This window comes from Sciurus carolinensis, chromosome 7 (genome assembly GCF_902686445.1).
Source record: "Sciurus carolinensis chromosome 7, mSciCar1.2, whole genome shotgun sequence".
NCBI lineage: Eukaryota > Metazoa > Chordata > Mammalia > Rodentia > Sciuridae > Sciurus > Sciurus carolinensis.
In genome coordinates, this window is record NC_062219.1 from 27,930,099 (window position 1) to 27,947,677 (window position 17,579).

The window sequence follows — 17,579 nt, forward strand, 5'->3', positions numbered from 1 at the left end:
AGCACATTATTCAAAATCAGTCTGTCTGCCTAATCCTGGTCCCTGTCAGTCTCCCTTCCTTATAACTTGCATGGTCCCTGCCCCTGCTCTCAGGACCTGCTAGCAAAACTCCAACAAAAAGAAGCTTCTACCAAATGTGACTTACAGCAAATGTCTTTTTGTTAGTAATTTTTTTTCAATGCTGGGGATCAAACCCAATGCCTTGTGTACGGTGGTGGGTTTTTGTGGTTGTTGTTGTTTGTTCGTTTACACAGGGTCTCACTAAATTGCCCAGGCTGGCCTTGAACTTGTCATCCTCCTGCCTCAGACTCCCAAGTTGCTGGGATAACAGGGGTGCAACACTGAACTGAGCCGGAGGTCATTCTTATGCTTTTATTTGATTTAATTGGTACACAAATGCAATGTAAGGAAATAAAATTGCTTCATCCCGATTGGTTAAGCCTATGTTTCCTCTTTCACCCTGAGTTGTCTTCTCATTGAAGGGAACACTGTTGCCAGACCAGTCGCACTTCAACCATGATGCCAAAACATTGCTTTCTAGGGTTCCTGGTCAGTTTCCTCCTCACTGGTGGAGAAGGTAAGTGCTTCATTTCTTCTTCATTGTCCAAACTCTCTGTCATCTAAGTCTGATCAAAGGACTATTAGAGATGGCATTGATGTTTTTCTGAGCTTTGTAAAGATTTTGGCTTTCTTAAGCCACTAAATGGTCAGAGCAGACATGGGGTGATCTTCTATATGTGGAATGAATAACTCCATAGGTACCTAATGAGTGCCTACTAAGAGGAGACACTTGTGGGCACAGGAACTTCATATGGAACAAATGTACCTGCATCTCTCTCTGTATCTCTGTCTTTAGAATTTCTTTTGCCTTGAAGGGACACTCTTGCTTAGTGATTATGAGACCAGGCCTCCTTAGTCAGGATGTCAGAGTCTGAATTTCAACTCTGCCCTTTACCACCTAGGAAAACTTAGGTAATTTACTTAACACCCTGTGCCTCAATTTCCCCATTTGTAGAACGAGGATTGAAGGTCATTGTGAAGATCAATGAGTTAATGTATATGCCAGTTTCCATACAGCAGTGCCTGGTACAGAATAGGGACCATAGGCAACTTGGGAGAATTCACTACTGATGTTCACAGAGAACTCTTCCAAGGGTTATCACCCCAACATGCCTCAGAGCAAGGCTGTTGGAATCCCAGGTCAACACATGGGTACCTCTCAATGTCAGGGGATTAAGAAAATTCCTATGACTGTACAGTTGTTCAGTGCTGATACACAAAAGCCATTTAAACCTCCCTCTTCCAGAACTCTATGAATTAGTGTAGACTATTTTTCTGGTCCTTGGTATCATGAACTCATTTTCCAGGAATTCAAGTGCTACAAAAATGACCCTGGCTTTGCATCTTACTGGGCTTGTAAACTTGGACTAGAGATACAACGTCTTTAAGCCTCAGTTTCCCCATCTGAAAATATAGTAATAAAAATTTATCTCATTTGGTGGCTGTGGGAATTAAATAAGTTAACAAGTTTTGAGCACAGGGCCTGATTTTAATTAATGGTTCATAGCTATTCAACGTGCAATGAATGCCAGTCAGAAGAAGGGGGTGGGGGGGAGGAAGAAAGAGGCTCCTTATCAAAGTGGACAGGTGGCCTTGTGTGGAGCATTCATCCCAGCCAATGTATCCCATCTCTATCTGGAAAGAACTAAGGGTCATATTATTTCAATGAGATTTATTTCCTTGGGAAGTGGGGTGAAGGATATCTCATACATTTTTAATAGTCTGGAGCACATCATTCTGAAACTTCACCTTGGGTTAGTGAGTACAGCACTTGCCAAGGTATGCATGAGGCCCTGGGTTCCATCCCCAGAACTGAAAGTAAAAGAAAAGAAAAGAAACTATACCATGGATCAAATCATCACATAAAGAGTCAAAAGTGCTGATTTCTGGACCACCTACACTTAGCATGACTAGGGAACCCGACACAGATATTATAGCAAAAACTACACTAAAACAAGAGTGTTCATAGTAATGTTCAGTGTTTTTCCTTCTTTTATATTTAGGAATTCCACCAGCCCATGATGCTCTGAAACCTCAGAGGGTACAATTTCGGTCCCGAAATTTTCACAACATTTTGCACTGGCAGCCTGGGAGGACACTTACTGGCAACAGCAGTACGTATTTTGTGCAATACAAAATGTAAGTAAATCAAGCTTCTTTCAGCTAGCAGAGAGATCCACAGGGACAGCATGTTCTGGAATGCAACAGGGTGTTAGAATCTGAGTTTTCAACTGAGGGGCTTTGGGGAATTAAGAAGCAGAGGTAGGGTGACTTGTCTTCCCTGAGGCTGTCTGGGAACTTGAAATGCATGATGACATGTGACTTTTAGGGCAGGTGCTTCAGCCTAGCAAACAGCACAGAGACCCTTGACTCCACAACACTGCTTGGCCCAGGGTGAGCTCTCAATATATATGGAATGTTGAAAGCGACTTGTTTAGCACACACAGCAAGTATGTAAGGAAAACCACTGATAGTCGAAATGATCTTGTGATAAACATTAAGATGAATATGTAAAATATGTTTTTAATCTAAAAATCAATTTTAAGAGTAGATTTATTTAGAAAATTCTTTTCAAACATTAATGAGCTCCTGTACACATGAACACATTCTGGGACAGGCTGCTGCACGTTCCTCTTGCTGTAATCTTCAAGGTAATCTTACAGGATCCTCGCCAAAATTCAGAGATAATAAACCATTTTCTTGGATCCAGATTTAGAAGCAGACCATCCTGATTTGGAAATGTCAGGCTTTTCCACTCCTATATTCCCTGAGGTTTTGTGAGACTCTTCCTCCCCTGACACAGTTTGAGATGCTAGCTGAGCATGACACAGAAGGTCATTACAATTTAACTTTTGCGTTTTTCATCAGAAATTCATAAAATCAGATGTAGATATGAATCAAGATAGCAATTTTTATTCCATAAATGCACCTGCATTTTCCAGTATGGGATAGGTCCTAGTACAGATTTTCCTATTAATTAATTCCAGAGAGAATATCCCCAGAAGTTTCTTGTTCTTTAATTACTCCTGCTTTTCCCTAAATATTTTGTGTAGTAATTGTAAGATGTAAAAAATCATTACAATAAAGGATTCTCCACTACAAAAATACATCTGTGCACAGCTGGAGATGCTTCCAGTCTACAGGAACTAGAAATTGGTACTTTCTATTTACTTATTTATTTTTACCATGAAGTTAATGAAGATAAAATTTCAAGTCCCCATGGAAGAATTTTAAGTCTGTAATTCTTTTTTCTTTAAGAGGGCTCCCAAGCTTATATAAATTTCAGAACCCAAAATACCTGAATCCTCCTGTCTCTATAGGAATTGTGCTATTGAATAGAATTAATCTCCATTAATTAATTGTGCTATTTTCAATAGCACAATGTGGATTTATAATTTGGAAAACTTTTGCTTTGGTTGCATCCAGTTTATGTGGTCTAGTTTTAACATCTGTGCCATTTTGGATGGGACAAAACATGAGGTATCTTGTTAAAAGAGAGGCCAGTAAGGACTCATACCTAACTTCAGCTACCAAAGACAATGTCTCAGCAATAAACAACAATTAAAAACATCAAATTATGCTCCATATATGTTGTTGGTTCTGTTTTAATCCTGGTATAATGAGACTGCAGTTATGATATAGATTAAGGAGATATAGACTAGCAATATTCCTCACTAAGGAAAGTTAAGGATTCCAACAAATATTTCGGGGAATTTCTCCCTGGCCTTCACTTCCTGCTCTGTTCCCCACCATCACCTCTCGCTCTGACATTTGTGACTGGTAAGGATGTAAAGCTTACCCATCCCCTGACCTCAGGCTGAGCCAACGTATTTGCCTATTGGCCTTACCACCCTTTTGCACAGGAACCTCTGTCTCTCTCTCCAACACCTACTCACAGGGCTCAACATGGAGCCTGCACTATTATTTTCATTCAATTGTCAATAAAGACATAAGCATCACCTGAGTGCAACAACTTCTCAGAATCATCTGTGTTACTCAATAGCAAGCTGATGAGAAGGGGAAGAAAAGCCAGAGTTAAGACCTCAGAAGCATTACAGATGTGGAAGGTGAGTACTTAAAAATGGAAGTTGGTCCATACATCGTGAGAAATACAATTCAGTATTCAAAACATATAATGTGTGTGTGTGTGTGTGTATACACACATTCACACTTATCTTAGTGATATAAAAGTTGTCAAGGTTGAATTCATCTTTCACCAAGCTAGCACTTTAGTTAGCAAGAGAGAATTCTAAAAACATTCTTAAAGATAGGTGGAAGTTTTCACAGTGGTACTGATATTAGAGGGCAGGTTTCAAGTTGTCTAAAAACTTAATTCATTGAAAACAAAAACTGAAGATTCCTTTGATGGAGAAAAGAAACTCAGATTTTGGTCTTTTTCTCTATCCAGGTATGGCCAGAGACAATGGCAAAATAAAGAGGATTGCTGGGGGATTCAAGAGCTCTTTTGTGACCTCACCAATGAAACCTCGGATCTGCAGGAGCCTTACTACGGGAGAGTGAGGATGGCCTCTGCTGGGAGCTACTCTGACTGGAGCGTGACACGGCGCTTCATTCCCTGGTGGGAAAGTGAGTTCTTCCCCTGCACTCTCTTTGCCTTTGCTCTTTCTGCCCCTGAACAGCTTTAGGGGCTTGGCCAGTTACCAGATGGAGTTCTAGCCCTGGTCTTAAGAGGGTTCTCTGAACAACCTAGGGATAGCTTCTGTTACCCTCATCTGATAGACCAGGAAACCAGGCTCAGTCTTTGCTCAAGTTCCCCAGCGTGGATTACTGGAGTCAGGATTCAAACCTGCTGCCTCTGACTGCAGAGACTTCGCTCTCACACGTTGCCAAATTGATGCTTCTATTGAAAAAAGTGTTTTTAGAGAGCAGAAAAGAAGTCATATTGTCCAGCCCTTCCCCAAAGAAGAGAGTTAAGTTCCTGAAAATGCCTAAAGTAGAAGACTTTTCTTTTGAGGAAATTAAGACTTTTCGACACTGCTCCAAAAGAAGAGACCAAAAGTGCTCTCTAGGAATCAATTTCTGGGTGCTGTTTATTCCTCTTTTAGTTTAATCATGATCACAGAATAATACATTATAATCTAAGATGTAAAATATAAAAGTAGCCATTACCAACAAACCTTATATGAAATATTAGAGGAAAGGGAGGGAGAAAATCCAGAACTCTTAATGTACACATATTTTCTACATAACAAGACAAGAAAGAAAACACAGGCATCTAATGCAATTCTCATAGTTGCAAACTCATGAAGCTGAAGTTAATATTTATAATTTCTTTTCACATTATTGACTCAATGTGCATTTTCTTTTCCACCATGAGGAGTCCTTTCGGTCTTTCTGGTATTAGCCTGACAATCTTACATTAGTTTTATCACTGAATCTTGAAGTCCTAAGAGGCACTCCAGGCATCCCCACCTGACCCCATTGTGCTCAAAACAACTTTATTTCCCCTAATCATCAGAATCAATCACCCTAGACAATACAAGGAACTCATTTTCCTTTCATTGGCTGAGTATCACAAGAAGCTTCAAATGGTCAGGAGGCAGCCTCAGCTTCCAAGTCTTGAAATTATTCTTCTTGTAAACCACAAGAATTAAAGGTCAAGCCTACAGGAAACAAAAAAGGTCATGATTTGTTCACTGTATGCCACTCTCACTTCCACTTTTGTATATCCTACACCAGAAAGAAATAGCACCATATATTGATCACAGGCTTGAAGCTTATACCAATTCAAGTACCACCATACAAGATGTCTCTCAAACTGAGTTTTCAGTTGTCTATTTCACCTTCCTGTAAAGCCAGGGATTTCTAAGTGATGGAACGTAGAGTAAAGCCAAACATTCTCGAGGGTATGAGACTTTGGTTCACTTCTTTCATATTAGCAATTTCTTTGTGTTAAGCAATGTATATGATGGTGAATACGGCACTCACTACTTCCATGGGCATGTTGTGGGAGGGAGGAATATGTTGATAAAAAGCATTAAAGAAGTAAAGAAAAATCAAAAGAAAGACCAGTAAACCAGAAGTGTCTGTTCCAATGTACTTTTGTATTTTTCACCTTAGATTATAAAGTATGATTCTGTGATCATGATCTCTTAATCAGTTCAGGTTGGAAGAGACCAAAATAAACAAGTAAATAAAGGTCTACCTGCAGACAGGTGGCAGATGAGAACCACAGTGTGTCTCTGTTCAACACTGGTCTTTACGAGGAAGCTGTAGGGTCAGCACAACCTTTGTAAGAAGTTCATTTTGTGGAGTTTATATACCGATGCTCCTCACCTGGGTGATGGGGCTGTGTCCTAATAAACCCTTTGTACGTTGAAAATATCATAAAACCGCATTTATTGCCCCTAACCTAACAATGGCTTGGCACTACGTCACATCATGGAGTGCTGTTTTGTTTCCCTTCGTGGTCCCAGGGCCCACGGGGAAGCACAGCTCCTAGACTGCTCAACATTTCACTAACAAGGAAAAAGAGCAAATTTCAAAATTTGGAGTACAAGTTCCGTTGAATTTGCATCACTTTCACGCCACTGGAAAGTCAAAAAATTGTAAGTCAAACCAGTATAAACCAAGGACTATCTGTACAGCCTCCATCCCTTCACACACCATTTTGTTCTTGAACCCATAGAGTAGTAATGATGGTTCATGGGGGAAATAGGCTGTCCCTCTGCCTTCCTAGGTTTAAAAAAAAAAAGTTTTATTGAGATAAAATCCATTCACATACCTTATAATTTACCCATATAACATATAAAATTCAATGGTTTTAATATATTCACATATATGTATAAACATCAACCACAGTACATTTTGGAACATTTGCGTCACCTCAAAAAGAAACTCCATGTCCTCTGGCTATCACCTCTCTATCTCCCCAACCCCTGAGCTCTAAGCAATAACTGGTCTACATCCCAGCGCTACACAGCTGCCTGTCCAGGTGGAATCGTATGTGGTCTTCTGTGACTGGCTTTTTTCACTCAGCACAAAGCTCTCAAGGTTTATTTGTGTTGCAGCATGCATCGATCCTTCATTCCCTGGGTGGCCAGATGACACTCTCTCATGTGTGTGTACCACTTCTTATGCATCCGTTCCTCACTTGATGGACATTTGGGTTGTTTCTACCTTTTGGCTATTATGAATCCTATGCTATAAACATTCATGAATGCAAGTTTTCATGTGGAAATATATTTTTGTTTCTCTTGTTTATATATGAAGGAATGGAATTGCTGGATCTTGTAATAGCAGTATTTAACCACGTGAGGATCTGGAAGACCATACCAGTTTATGTCCCATCAGCAGTGTATGAAGTTTCCAACTCCTTCATGGCCTTAGCAACACTTATCACATGTCATTTGATTTTAGTCATCCTAGTGGGTACGAAATAGTATCTCATGTGATTTTAACCTGATGATTAAAAAGGCTGAGCATCTTTCATGTGCCTAGGGGCCATTTATATATCTCCCTCACAGAGTTGTCCATTCAGATCCTTCACCCAATTTTTAATTTGATTATTTGTCTTTTTATTTTTGTACTATAAGAGTTTGTTATATATTCTGGTTATCAGTTCTTTATCAGATACGTAATTTTCAAATATTTTTCTCTCATTCTGTAGGTTCTTTTCAATGTCCTAATGTTGTCATTTAAAGCACAAAAGTTTTTAACTTTGATGAAATACAGTTTATCTATTCTTATCTTGATTGCTTATGCTTTTGGTGCCAAACCTAAGAATACTTTGCCAAATCCAAGATAGTTACTGTTTACCCTATATCTACTTCTAAGCATTTTATAGTTTCAGCTCTTACATCCAAGTTTTTGATTCATTTTGAATTAGTTTTTTTAAATGATGTGAGGTAAGGGGAATTCAATGTCATTTTTTTAATGCAGCTATTCTGTCGTTCCAGCATCATTTGTTGAAAAGACTAGTGTACCCCCTTGAATGGTATTAGCACCTGTGTTGAAATATCAGTTGAAAAGTGTTTATTTCCAGACTCTCTATTCTATTCCATTGGTTTATAGATGTATCATTTTGCCAGAACCATGCTGTCCTGGTAACTGTTGCTTTTTATTTTGTTTTGAAATTGGGATGTGTGAGCCTTCCTCCCTTGTTCCCCACCCCCAAGATTATTTTGGTTATGATGGGTCCCTTGCAATTCCGTAGTCACGTAGACTTTCTTAAGACTTCCTTTCAGTAGATGCTTTTTGCTTTGCTTTCATATAAACACCAAAATATTCTCATTCTAGATCTTAATACTGATAAAAGAAAATTACTGAGATGCCCTAAATTTTAGTTACAAAGGTCCAGAGAATGGAATAAAGGAGAAAAAAGGAGAAGTTAATCAATATCAGGCTATAGGCTGAAAAGAACAAAATCACATTCTTGATTGTAGATTAAAACCAATCCCATCAAGGCCAGCAGGTCTCCTGGGCCACTGTGTCCCATTTACCTGTACTCTTTCTGGACTATTTAACACCAATAAATCTAAAAGCAACAATTACTTTCTCGTGTGGATTGCCCTCCCATCCCAAAGCTATCTCCACTTCAAATAGTCCCACCCCCTTATCTATAACCAATGTGGGTTCAATTTAAACAGTACTTTCCTTCCCCCAAAGTTTACAAAAATACCCGTAGTTTTAGATTTGGCAGATATTTTCCACGTGCTACCTAACTTTACTACTGGTAATTGCAGGATTGTCCCAGATATTTTTTTGAGTAGCATCTATAATGATTCAACAAAGGCTCTTACTTCAGAGATCCCTTGGTGTCAAGAGTTCTGATCTAACAGCACTCAGGGGTTTATCCTTATACCTCTTCTAACTGGTGGGATCCAGTGAGGCCCAAATTAATTGAGTCATATCCAAAATGCTAGGTGCAATAGAATTCAGAACATGTCTCTTTCTTTTGCTGTGTTTTGCTTTTTTTGTTGTTTTATTGTATTTATTTATTTTTTGTTTTTGTTTTTGTTTTCCAACTCTCCAATTAGCAGAAGGGAGAAACAGAAATTGAGCAAACCAATCCGTGGTCTCTGGTACTTTGTTTCTTAGGATAACTTGAAATTCAAGCCCAAGGCACTGACCTGTGATTCTCTGGTTGAGGAATAGATGGTTGCATGAGGAAGCTGGGGTATACCAGTTGAGGGGAATTTCAGAGTGGTTTTATTACTATAGTCAAGCCTAGAAACGGGTTCAAATCAAATTATTCATCAAACAATGCCTTCTCCAGTCTGATCCATTAGGCTATTCAGGTAAGAATAACAAAAGACATTGGTTGAGATGAGGGGAGATTTTGGCACAATTCTGTTTAAATTTGGGTGGTGTTAAGAAGGTAAGAAGGGTTTAGTTTCTTTCTATATGACCACATCAAAAAAAAAAAAAAAAAGAAGAATAAAAGAAAGAAAGAAAAAAAGGAAAGAAAAAAGTTTTGGACAATGTTCTTTTAAAAGCCTTTTCATGCCACAGCCTAATAGATAGAAGAATAAGAAATTCAGTCTATAAAACAGTTAAAATTGGAACCCTTCTTGGGAAGTAATCTTGAGGAGCCTGCCCACTCGGCTCTCCTCATCCTACAACTTGGCTCTCTCCTCCCACAGCTCTTGAGTCTTTCTGAAAAACCTCTTTTGAAAAACATGCTTCTAGGATGGTAGGGCAACATGTTTGCAGAGCCTGTGATACAGGATAATGAGCCACCTGTATGCACTGGCTCACTGGAGACCTGTTTCTGAGTTGCAGGATATTATTTGAAGTTCTGATTCCTGGTGTCTGGAGACAAAGCAAGATTTTTAAAAACCTTAGGTTAAAAATAGCATTTGATGCTCAGTACAATTCAATATTATCTGTGTCGATTAAAAATGCATATGGACTTTTGGAATAGGCCTGATATTGTAATGAGGTAAACTACCATCAGATTAAAGAATCACCTCACCCCTTTGTTCATTCTGAAATTACTGCAGGTATTCTACTAAGGCATTTTACTGAGTTCCAGAGGAAATATGGCAACGGCAAAATAGAGGAGTCCCTTTCTTCCTAGAGCTTTCTGTTTAATAGGGAAGACAGATATTAATAAAATAATCACACATTCATAAAACAATACTTGTGACAGGTGGTACAAGGGAAAGATGTACAGTGTTATGGAAGTCTAGCCAAGGAGGGACCTGGTCAGGGAGCTCAGGAAAAGCATCCTGGGAAATGACACTTGAGCTCATATCTAAAGAGAAATAGGGATTATCAGATAGACGGCTGGATAGAGCCTTCTAGGCAAAGGGAGCAGTATTTACAAAGACCCTGTGGCAGGAGGAAGCATAGCAAATATAACATACATATTTTAATGTACTCATATTTATATGAATATACATTCATATAAATTTATATATAATATATTTAATTATATTTATTCTGTAGCTTGAATTTATAATATTCACTCTGGAGCTTATATTTTTTATCATTTTAACAGTATATTTTGATACACAGAAGTTCTTAACTTAGTGTAGTATAATTCATCAGTAATTTCCTTCATTGTTAGTACTTTGAGAGCCCACCTTCCCCAAAAGTATTAAAATATTCTCCTATGTTAGCAAATATCAGCAAATATTTTCTGCAAAGGATCAAACAAGAAATACCTTCCGCTCTGTGAGCCACATGTCTCTGTATTGCAATTACTCAGCTTTTCACTGTGGTGCAAAAGCACCCACAGACAGTTTGGGAATGAACAGGTTTGGCTCTGTTCCAATGAAACTTTACTTACAGAAACAAACAGGCCAAATTTGGTTTATAGGATGTAGTTGTGGAGAATTATTGCTTTAATCCAATAGACTTGATTTTGCAAATGAATTGTACAGAGAGATAAGATTCCCCCCCCAAATTGATCCTGTGTCACTTACTAAAAAAACTGAAGTTACTCCACTGAACTGCACCATGCACATAAATCAAACCATACCCAGTTGTGTTGTGTTGCCTCCACCAGGTTTCTGAGTGCAGTAGTGATCTGTCAGGATGCATAATGTGTCCACATGTAAAATTTCATTTTTTGAGTGGTTTGTCAAAATTTCTATTCTTTCTCCAGTGAAAATAGATCCTCCAGTCATAAATATAACCCAAATAAATGGGTCTTCGTGGGTGGTACTCCACACTCCAAATTTGCCACATAAAGATGAAAAAGGAAAAAATCTATCAAAGGAAAATGACTACAGCTTACTATACCGAGTTTTTATGATTAACAATTCACTGAAAAAGGTAAGGTCAGATGAACAGATAAGTTTAATACTTTTTCGTTTTCACATAACTAACACATTGACTGTATTATGTTCCTCTCTCTTGCCACTCATACCTCTTATTTTTCCTTATTTTTTAAAATTCTTTCTCACTTTGACCTTCACTGAGAAGCAATGAGTGCTTGGATCACCATTTGAAATTGTGTGTGTGCATGTGTGTACATGTCTGTTGTTTGTGTGTGAGTGTGTGTGTGCTTTATGCCCTTTCACTCAACTTGACTCCACTTGGTCTTCCCTGAAAATCTAGAAATCGGTATTGACAATATTTAATTCCACTTGAATGCCACAAATGTTCCCTTTGATGGGTTTTATATATTTTGTTTACTTGAGTAGCTTTTCAATCAGAGCACAATATATTTGTACCAATTTTGCTATTAGAAAATCCTCACTGGTACCTTTTCTTGGATTTAGTGGTGAACTGAATGTTTCTTTTGGGGAGTCCATTTAAGATAGGATTACTTTGGTTATAAGGAAGAGGAATCCTGTTCAAATTCACTCAAATGCAAAAGCAGGGAGTTTTATTAGGAGGTAACAAGCAATCTCATGGACAGCCAGAAACAGGAAACCATTCTCCTCACTTCACAGTTTAAATTCTTGAAAAAGAGACTCTGTCAGTTGGGCAGTCCATCAACAGGCCTCAAGGAGGTCTCAGGTAGAAGCTGCTTGGCCACTGGACCAGTCCCTTTACCAAGTTGTAGCCCAGGACTCTGGGGAAAGAGGATGTGTCTAAGAAAGAACCCTACCACCTATCTACGAGCATGACCATGACAGCTTACTCAATTTAATACAGGTAGAGCAAATTGTGACTCGCTGAAAATCATGTATCATCTAATTTTTTTCTTCCCCTTGTATTTAGGAGCAACAAGTATATGAAGGGGCTCGTGGGGTTGCTGAAATTGAAGCTCTCACACCTCACTCTGGTTACTGCGTAGTGGCTGAAATATATCTGCCCCTGTTAGACAGAAGTAGTCAGAGAAGTGAAGAGAGGTGTGTGGGAACCCCATAACTGGTTATGGAGTGGCTGCAGTATGGAAATCAAAGCTCTCTGAGAATGGGATGGCTCGTGTTTGAAGAATCTTATTGAAAGCGTTTTTTATGTCTTAAAGCAATGTTCACTGTTACATTTGAGGCACTTATTTTGTTTATCCATTCTTTCTTTCTTTATATTTCACTTGTGAACTTAATTTGACCAACACCCCTCAAAAATGAGAATTTAAAGAAGGTAAAGAATAAAGGACCCTATGAAATACAGAAACTTAGGTTTGATTGAAACATCCCAAAACAGCAAAAACTAGGAACCAAAGAATAATAGGCATTTAATAAAAGTGTTGAATTAATTTTTTAAAACAGAAATACAGACTGAGAGACCGTCCCGAAGAAGCATTTTTCACTCTGTTCAGTCAGTTAATTTGACAGATATGCCAATTTAACACATTTATATGAATTTTTTCTATACATTACTATTTGATAAAACCATACTTTTCCTATAGTTATTTTCCATTTTGAAATAATTCTACTTAATGACCAAAATTTTAAGTCCTGTTCTGTGTAAATAAGAACAGTTTTTGAAAAAAAATATGATTTCTGGATTAATATCTAGATTATCAACAATAACATCTAAACACCAAGGGAATCTCACTCTTTCCCCCATTTAACACATAGTTACATTAAAGATTTTCTTTTTTTGTTTTGTTTTGGTTTTAACCTTGTCGTCAAAGAATATATCTTTATTCTCAAAATTAGGTAGACAATTTCTCAGCCACAAAGAGAAAAAAATACTTAACTCACCATTTGGGCCACAACAATAGGTCAATCATCCTGGCAAAGGGTGCCTTGCTGGAGGCTTCTTCATCCTTTCTGGTGGAGGATCTTATGAACAAATGTTCAACTGGGACTCTCTGGGGTCCACAGAAAGAACTTGGCTTGAATCTGAAAGCACACAGGTGGTGGTCAGTTTCTTTCGGATACTCTTGGAGATTATAAGGATAATCAGAGTCCTCCAACCACACCTCCCCACACTGTCCTCTAAAGACCTGTGGACTAAGGTTCAGTATAGTCATCTTCACTCCAGACTAAGTCCTTAAATGTGTTTAAGGTTGTCTACCTTGTGAGGTGTGAATCAGAGAACACTTGAATAATTCCCTATAAAAATTGTGTCGAATGTGATTTAAAAATATGTAACTGGTACTTCTGGTTATATACAACTAGTCACAATAATAAACGGATTTTAAATTATTCAGAAATGCATGGGGTGGAATAGAAGAGCAAGAGTTAGAGAACCAATTTCATTGCTTTCCCATATGGTCAGGAGACATTGACTTGAGCATAGACCTAGAAAGTGGAAAAAAAATGAATTTTATCACTGTTTTTGAATTATGAATTTTATTTTTTATTTTTAGCTTATTTCTTGGCTTTATTTTTGCCTTTAAACATTTGAGGGAATGTGAAGAAATAAGAGCAAGGGAGTAGGTGGGGAAAGGGATTGTTTGTGGCCAACAGCATTTAAGAGTATGAAATTCAGTAGTCCTGAAGGCTGACTTTCAACAAAAAACAATTATGATAGTAGAGTGAAACAGATATTATTACCTCATATACATATATGACTGCTTGACTGATGTGATCCTGCAATATGTACAATCAGAAAAATGAGAGATTATACTCCATTTATGTATGAACTGTCAAAATGTGTAAATGCATTCTACTGTCCTGTATAACAATTTGGAACAAAAAAAAATGTTTTAATTAAAACAAAACAGTTATAGTTGCTTCACAAAAGTTACTAAGTAGCATCAAGTTTTGTCTTAATTTTTATTGCTTTGTTTTGTTTTGCTACTGTTTTCATACCTAAGCACTTAAGCATGGTTAGGCAAGTATAAAATACTTCGAAAAACAATATTTGTCACATTCTTCATCATGTCAGTAATGTATTGTCCTATAATTTCAATAAATCTTTTTAAAATTTTTTTCTTGCATTTTGAAATATTTGTCACGTGGGCTTTTAGGAGAAGAATACAATGCTTAAGTCTGTCAGCTAAAATCCCACTTGGACACTTACACTAAGTTCCATTCAGGAAGGATCACACAGTGTTGAGCAGGATGTCAGCCACTCTGAGCATGCCTGAGGGTCATATGTCAATTCCACGCTACCAGCTCTGGTCAGAAGCTGTGAGGCCATTTTTTTTCTCCTCCCTTTCTGTGAGATCCTCTATTCAAAGCATAAATACATTCTACTGGAGCTACCTTAACATATGACATTTTTCACAACCAGGGCCACCATTATTTTCCATCTGGATGGAATTCCACCCACCTCTCTGGTCTCTCTGCTCTTCCTGCTTCACTCCAGTCTAGTCTCAACAGGGTAGGCTAGAATCAGATCATGTTACTCTTCTGTCCTAAGACCTCCAGTGACTTTTCATATCCAAGGGTGAATAACAAAAGTCCTCCTAATGACTTCCCAGGGATGACCTGTTTCCTGTTCTCATTACCTCTCAGACTCTATTCATTTCCTCTCACCTTGGTACCTTCATTTCAGCACACTGACCTCATTGCTTGCCCTTAAATACAAATGCTCTGGCCTCTGGGCCTTTGCACCAGCTGTTTTCTGAAAGGTTGTACACCCAATTTCCATAGATTCATTCCCACAGCTCTATCAGGTCTTGGCTGGACTACTTTGCCTAACCACTGATGCTTCCCTCAACATTTGATTTAGAATCACAACCTACTCCTGCAACTCTCAATATCCTTCATTTTTCTCCATAGCACTTTAAACACTTAACTACAGTTTATTCATTGATCTTGTTTATTATTTGTCTTCCCCCTCATCCACCAGAATGTAAGGGTTTTTTTCCCTTCCCATAGCTCTATCTTCACTATCTAGAACAAAGTTGGGACATAATAGATATTCAATTAATATATATTAAATAGATTAATGAAGCAAGAATAGAACCACTGAGAGAATAGGAGGGGTGGGTCAGAAAGACAACAGGGAAGCTTTTCCTGCAATTTTGTACAACCTGCTAACTCATCTTCCTATACAGATAAGTGTGGGAGAATAAATCAGTCTTTGCAGAGACACTAAGACCAAGATATACAGAGACTGTGTCTTGGGCAATTGTGGACTAGCAGAGAGCTCCTCTGGAATCATTGTTCTTCCTCCAAGTGAATGACACTTCTTAGTCTTGTTTGTTCTTTCCCTCCAGAGTCCAAGTCCAGAAGTCCTATTCCACACTTCTTCAAAAGTGAGAGGGAATACACTTGAAAATATAAAAAGGACATACCCACATTGACCAAAAGGAATTTTAGAGAGCATCCTTAAGATAGGATTGAGGTGAGGGTATGAAACCATGAGAAACCAGGATGTCCTATAAACATAAAAGCCTATTTTATCTTGGGCTGGATCAAAGCTGTTGGAGGGAGGGGCATCAGAGGGAGCTGGCTTCTACCTGCACTTTCATGGTGTGTGACTGCCCACAGGATGGTGCTGAGGCAGAGGAAGGATTCCAGTGGATATGCAGGACATGATGTTCCTTTAATGGCAAAGGATATGGAATTCTGGCAGATGATAAATGACAGAGGAGAACACATCTCCCAGACAGGAGTTAAGCTCCCAGGTCCCTACATTTCTCCACCAAGACCTAGGGCTGTGGTACTGCCATTTGCTTAGAATAAGTCTTCCCCCTCAGAGGCCTTCTTTGCATCCGCCTGTGGATTTGACACCCTCTCATCTGTCTTTTGAGGAGTCTGGTTAAGGGTTTGCCTGCTCACCAGGAACAAGAAAATGGTGACAAACAGTGTCAGCCCAATCCTGTGACTTGGCTGTGACCGTGGTTGGAGTCACCGTCACTTTCTCAGGCACATCTCAGTAAGTCCAGGCTCCAGCCTGCCCAAGCGCCACAGTTGCAGGTGCCTATGTCCGCAGCCCTCACGCTTGCCTGCAGGTGGTTGTGATTATGGCTGTTTTAGGGGTGAGCCTCTGTCAGCTTAAGTGATCTGTCAGGGACTGGAAAACCCCGTAGCTTAAGCGCTGTTCATCACATCCTCTAGAACTTCCTCTAGGTCTTTGTACATATAGATTTCCATTTCATCTCTTAATTAAAATTCCTTTCTAAAATGTCAACTTTGCCCCACTGAATTGGGGACTTTTTAAAAAAATGTCAGTACACTGACTTTTGGGCATGGGGACAGAGAGGTCTGAGAGGGCAGGGGGAGAGATGGCAGGTGGCCATTACCTCTTAGGAACAAACAAGAACAGCACCTAAAAGTACCTGCATTATTGGAAAGGTACATGTTCATTAGAAAATTCTTTTAAGTCCATACATTTATTGTCCAAAGTTCAGTCTTTTCAAGTTGCTTTTAAAGCTAGTGTCAGTAATTTCTATGATACCTTGGTTTCAAGCAAAAAAAACAAAAAACAAAAAACAAAAAAAAAAAAAACCTCAGAAATTTATTTTAAAAATAAATTTCCAAATTTTCAATTAAGGAAAAAGTATCTGATGAGATGAAATCTGATTTCAAATAAACTGTATTTTTAAACCATAGCCATTTTGAAATTTTTATATCAAATTTACATGCCATTTACCCAGGAAAATAAGTGAACTAGGAAAACAATTCTTTTCACTATTTTGGTGAATTTTCTTGGTTTACTTTATTCTGCTGGTTGAGATCATGTTTCCTGGGAAGGAAAGTAGGTCTTTCTGTCTAAACAATGGCTAAACTTACGTAGTAGCCAGCTGCTGGATGTTAACAAGGCTGAGCCACCAAAACTGATCTCAGCAGGATAGGGTTTGCCCACAGTGTCCCAAAGACATACATGTCTTTTCAGCTGAGATTCCAATCCCTTTCGAGCACTTCTTCAACAAGAGCTGTCCTCTCTTTTCCCTCATCTCATAGCCTGATGTGGGCAGAGTCTGGTCCCCTGGGCATTCCTTCCCTCTCCTCTTTCTGATGCCAATCCAGATTCAGGAAGTAGTTGGTTACACTTGTCTAACACACAATGGAGACAGTTCTGCCAGATATTTGCATTTGAAGCTTTTATCTGTAAAAGATTAATTCAGAACAAAATGCTTTGCCTGAAACTCATTCCAGACAACACTATGCAAATGGAAATAGATATTTTAGTCAGAAAGGCCCTTTACCCTGCCCCTGCAATCATACTGCACCCATGTCTGATGGTCCCAGAGATGGGTCTGTTTAGTCTTTCCAGAAGTCTAGAAAGGAAGGAGCTGGCCTGGCACCTGC

At 38.7% G+C, this 17,579-nt stretch overlaps 1 protein-coding gene across 1 annotated transcript; it reads left to right on the forward strand.

Moving 5' to 3' along the window:
- Positions 1-354: 354 nt before the first annotated feature.
- On the forward strand, positions 355-14,254 carry Il22ra2 (interleukin 22 receptor subunit alpha 2). The gene is made up of 5 exons (XM_047559007.1): positions 355-577; positions 2,064-2,199; positions 4,469-4,647; positions 11,135-11,304; positions 12,199-14,254. Exons 1-5 carry the CDS (start codon positions 517-519, stop codon positions 12,346-12,348), a joined length of 696 nt encoding a protein of 231 aa, XP_047414963.1. The 5' UTR covers positions 355-516; the 3' UTR covers positions 12,349-14,254.
- The last annotated feature ends 3,325 nt before the right edge of the window (positions 14,255-17,579 follow it).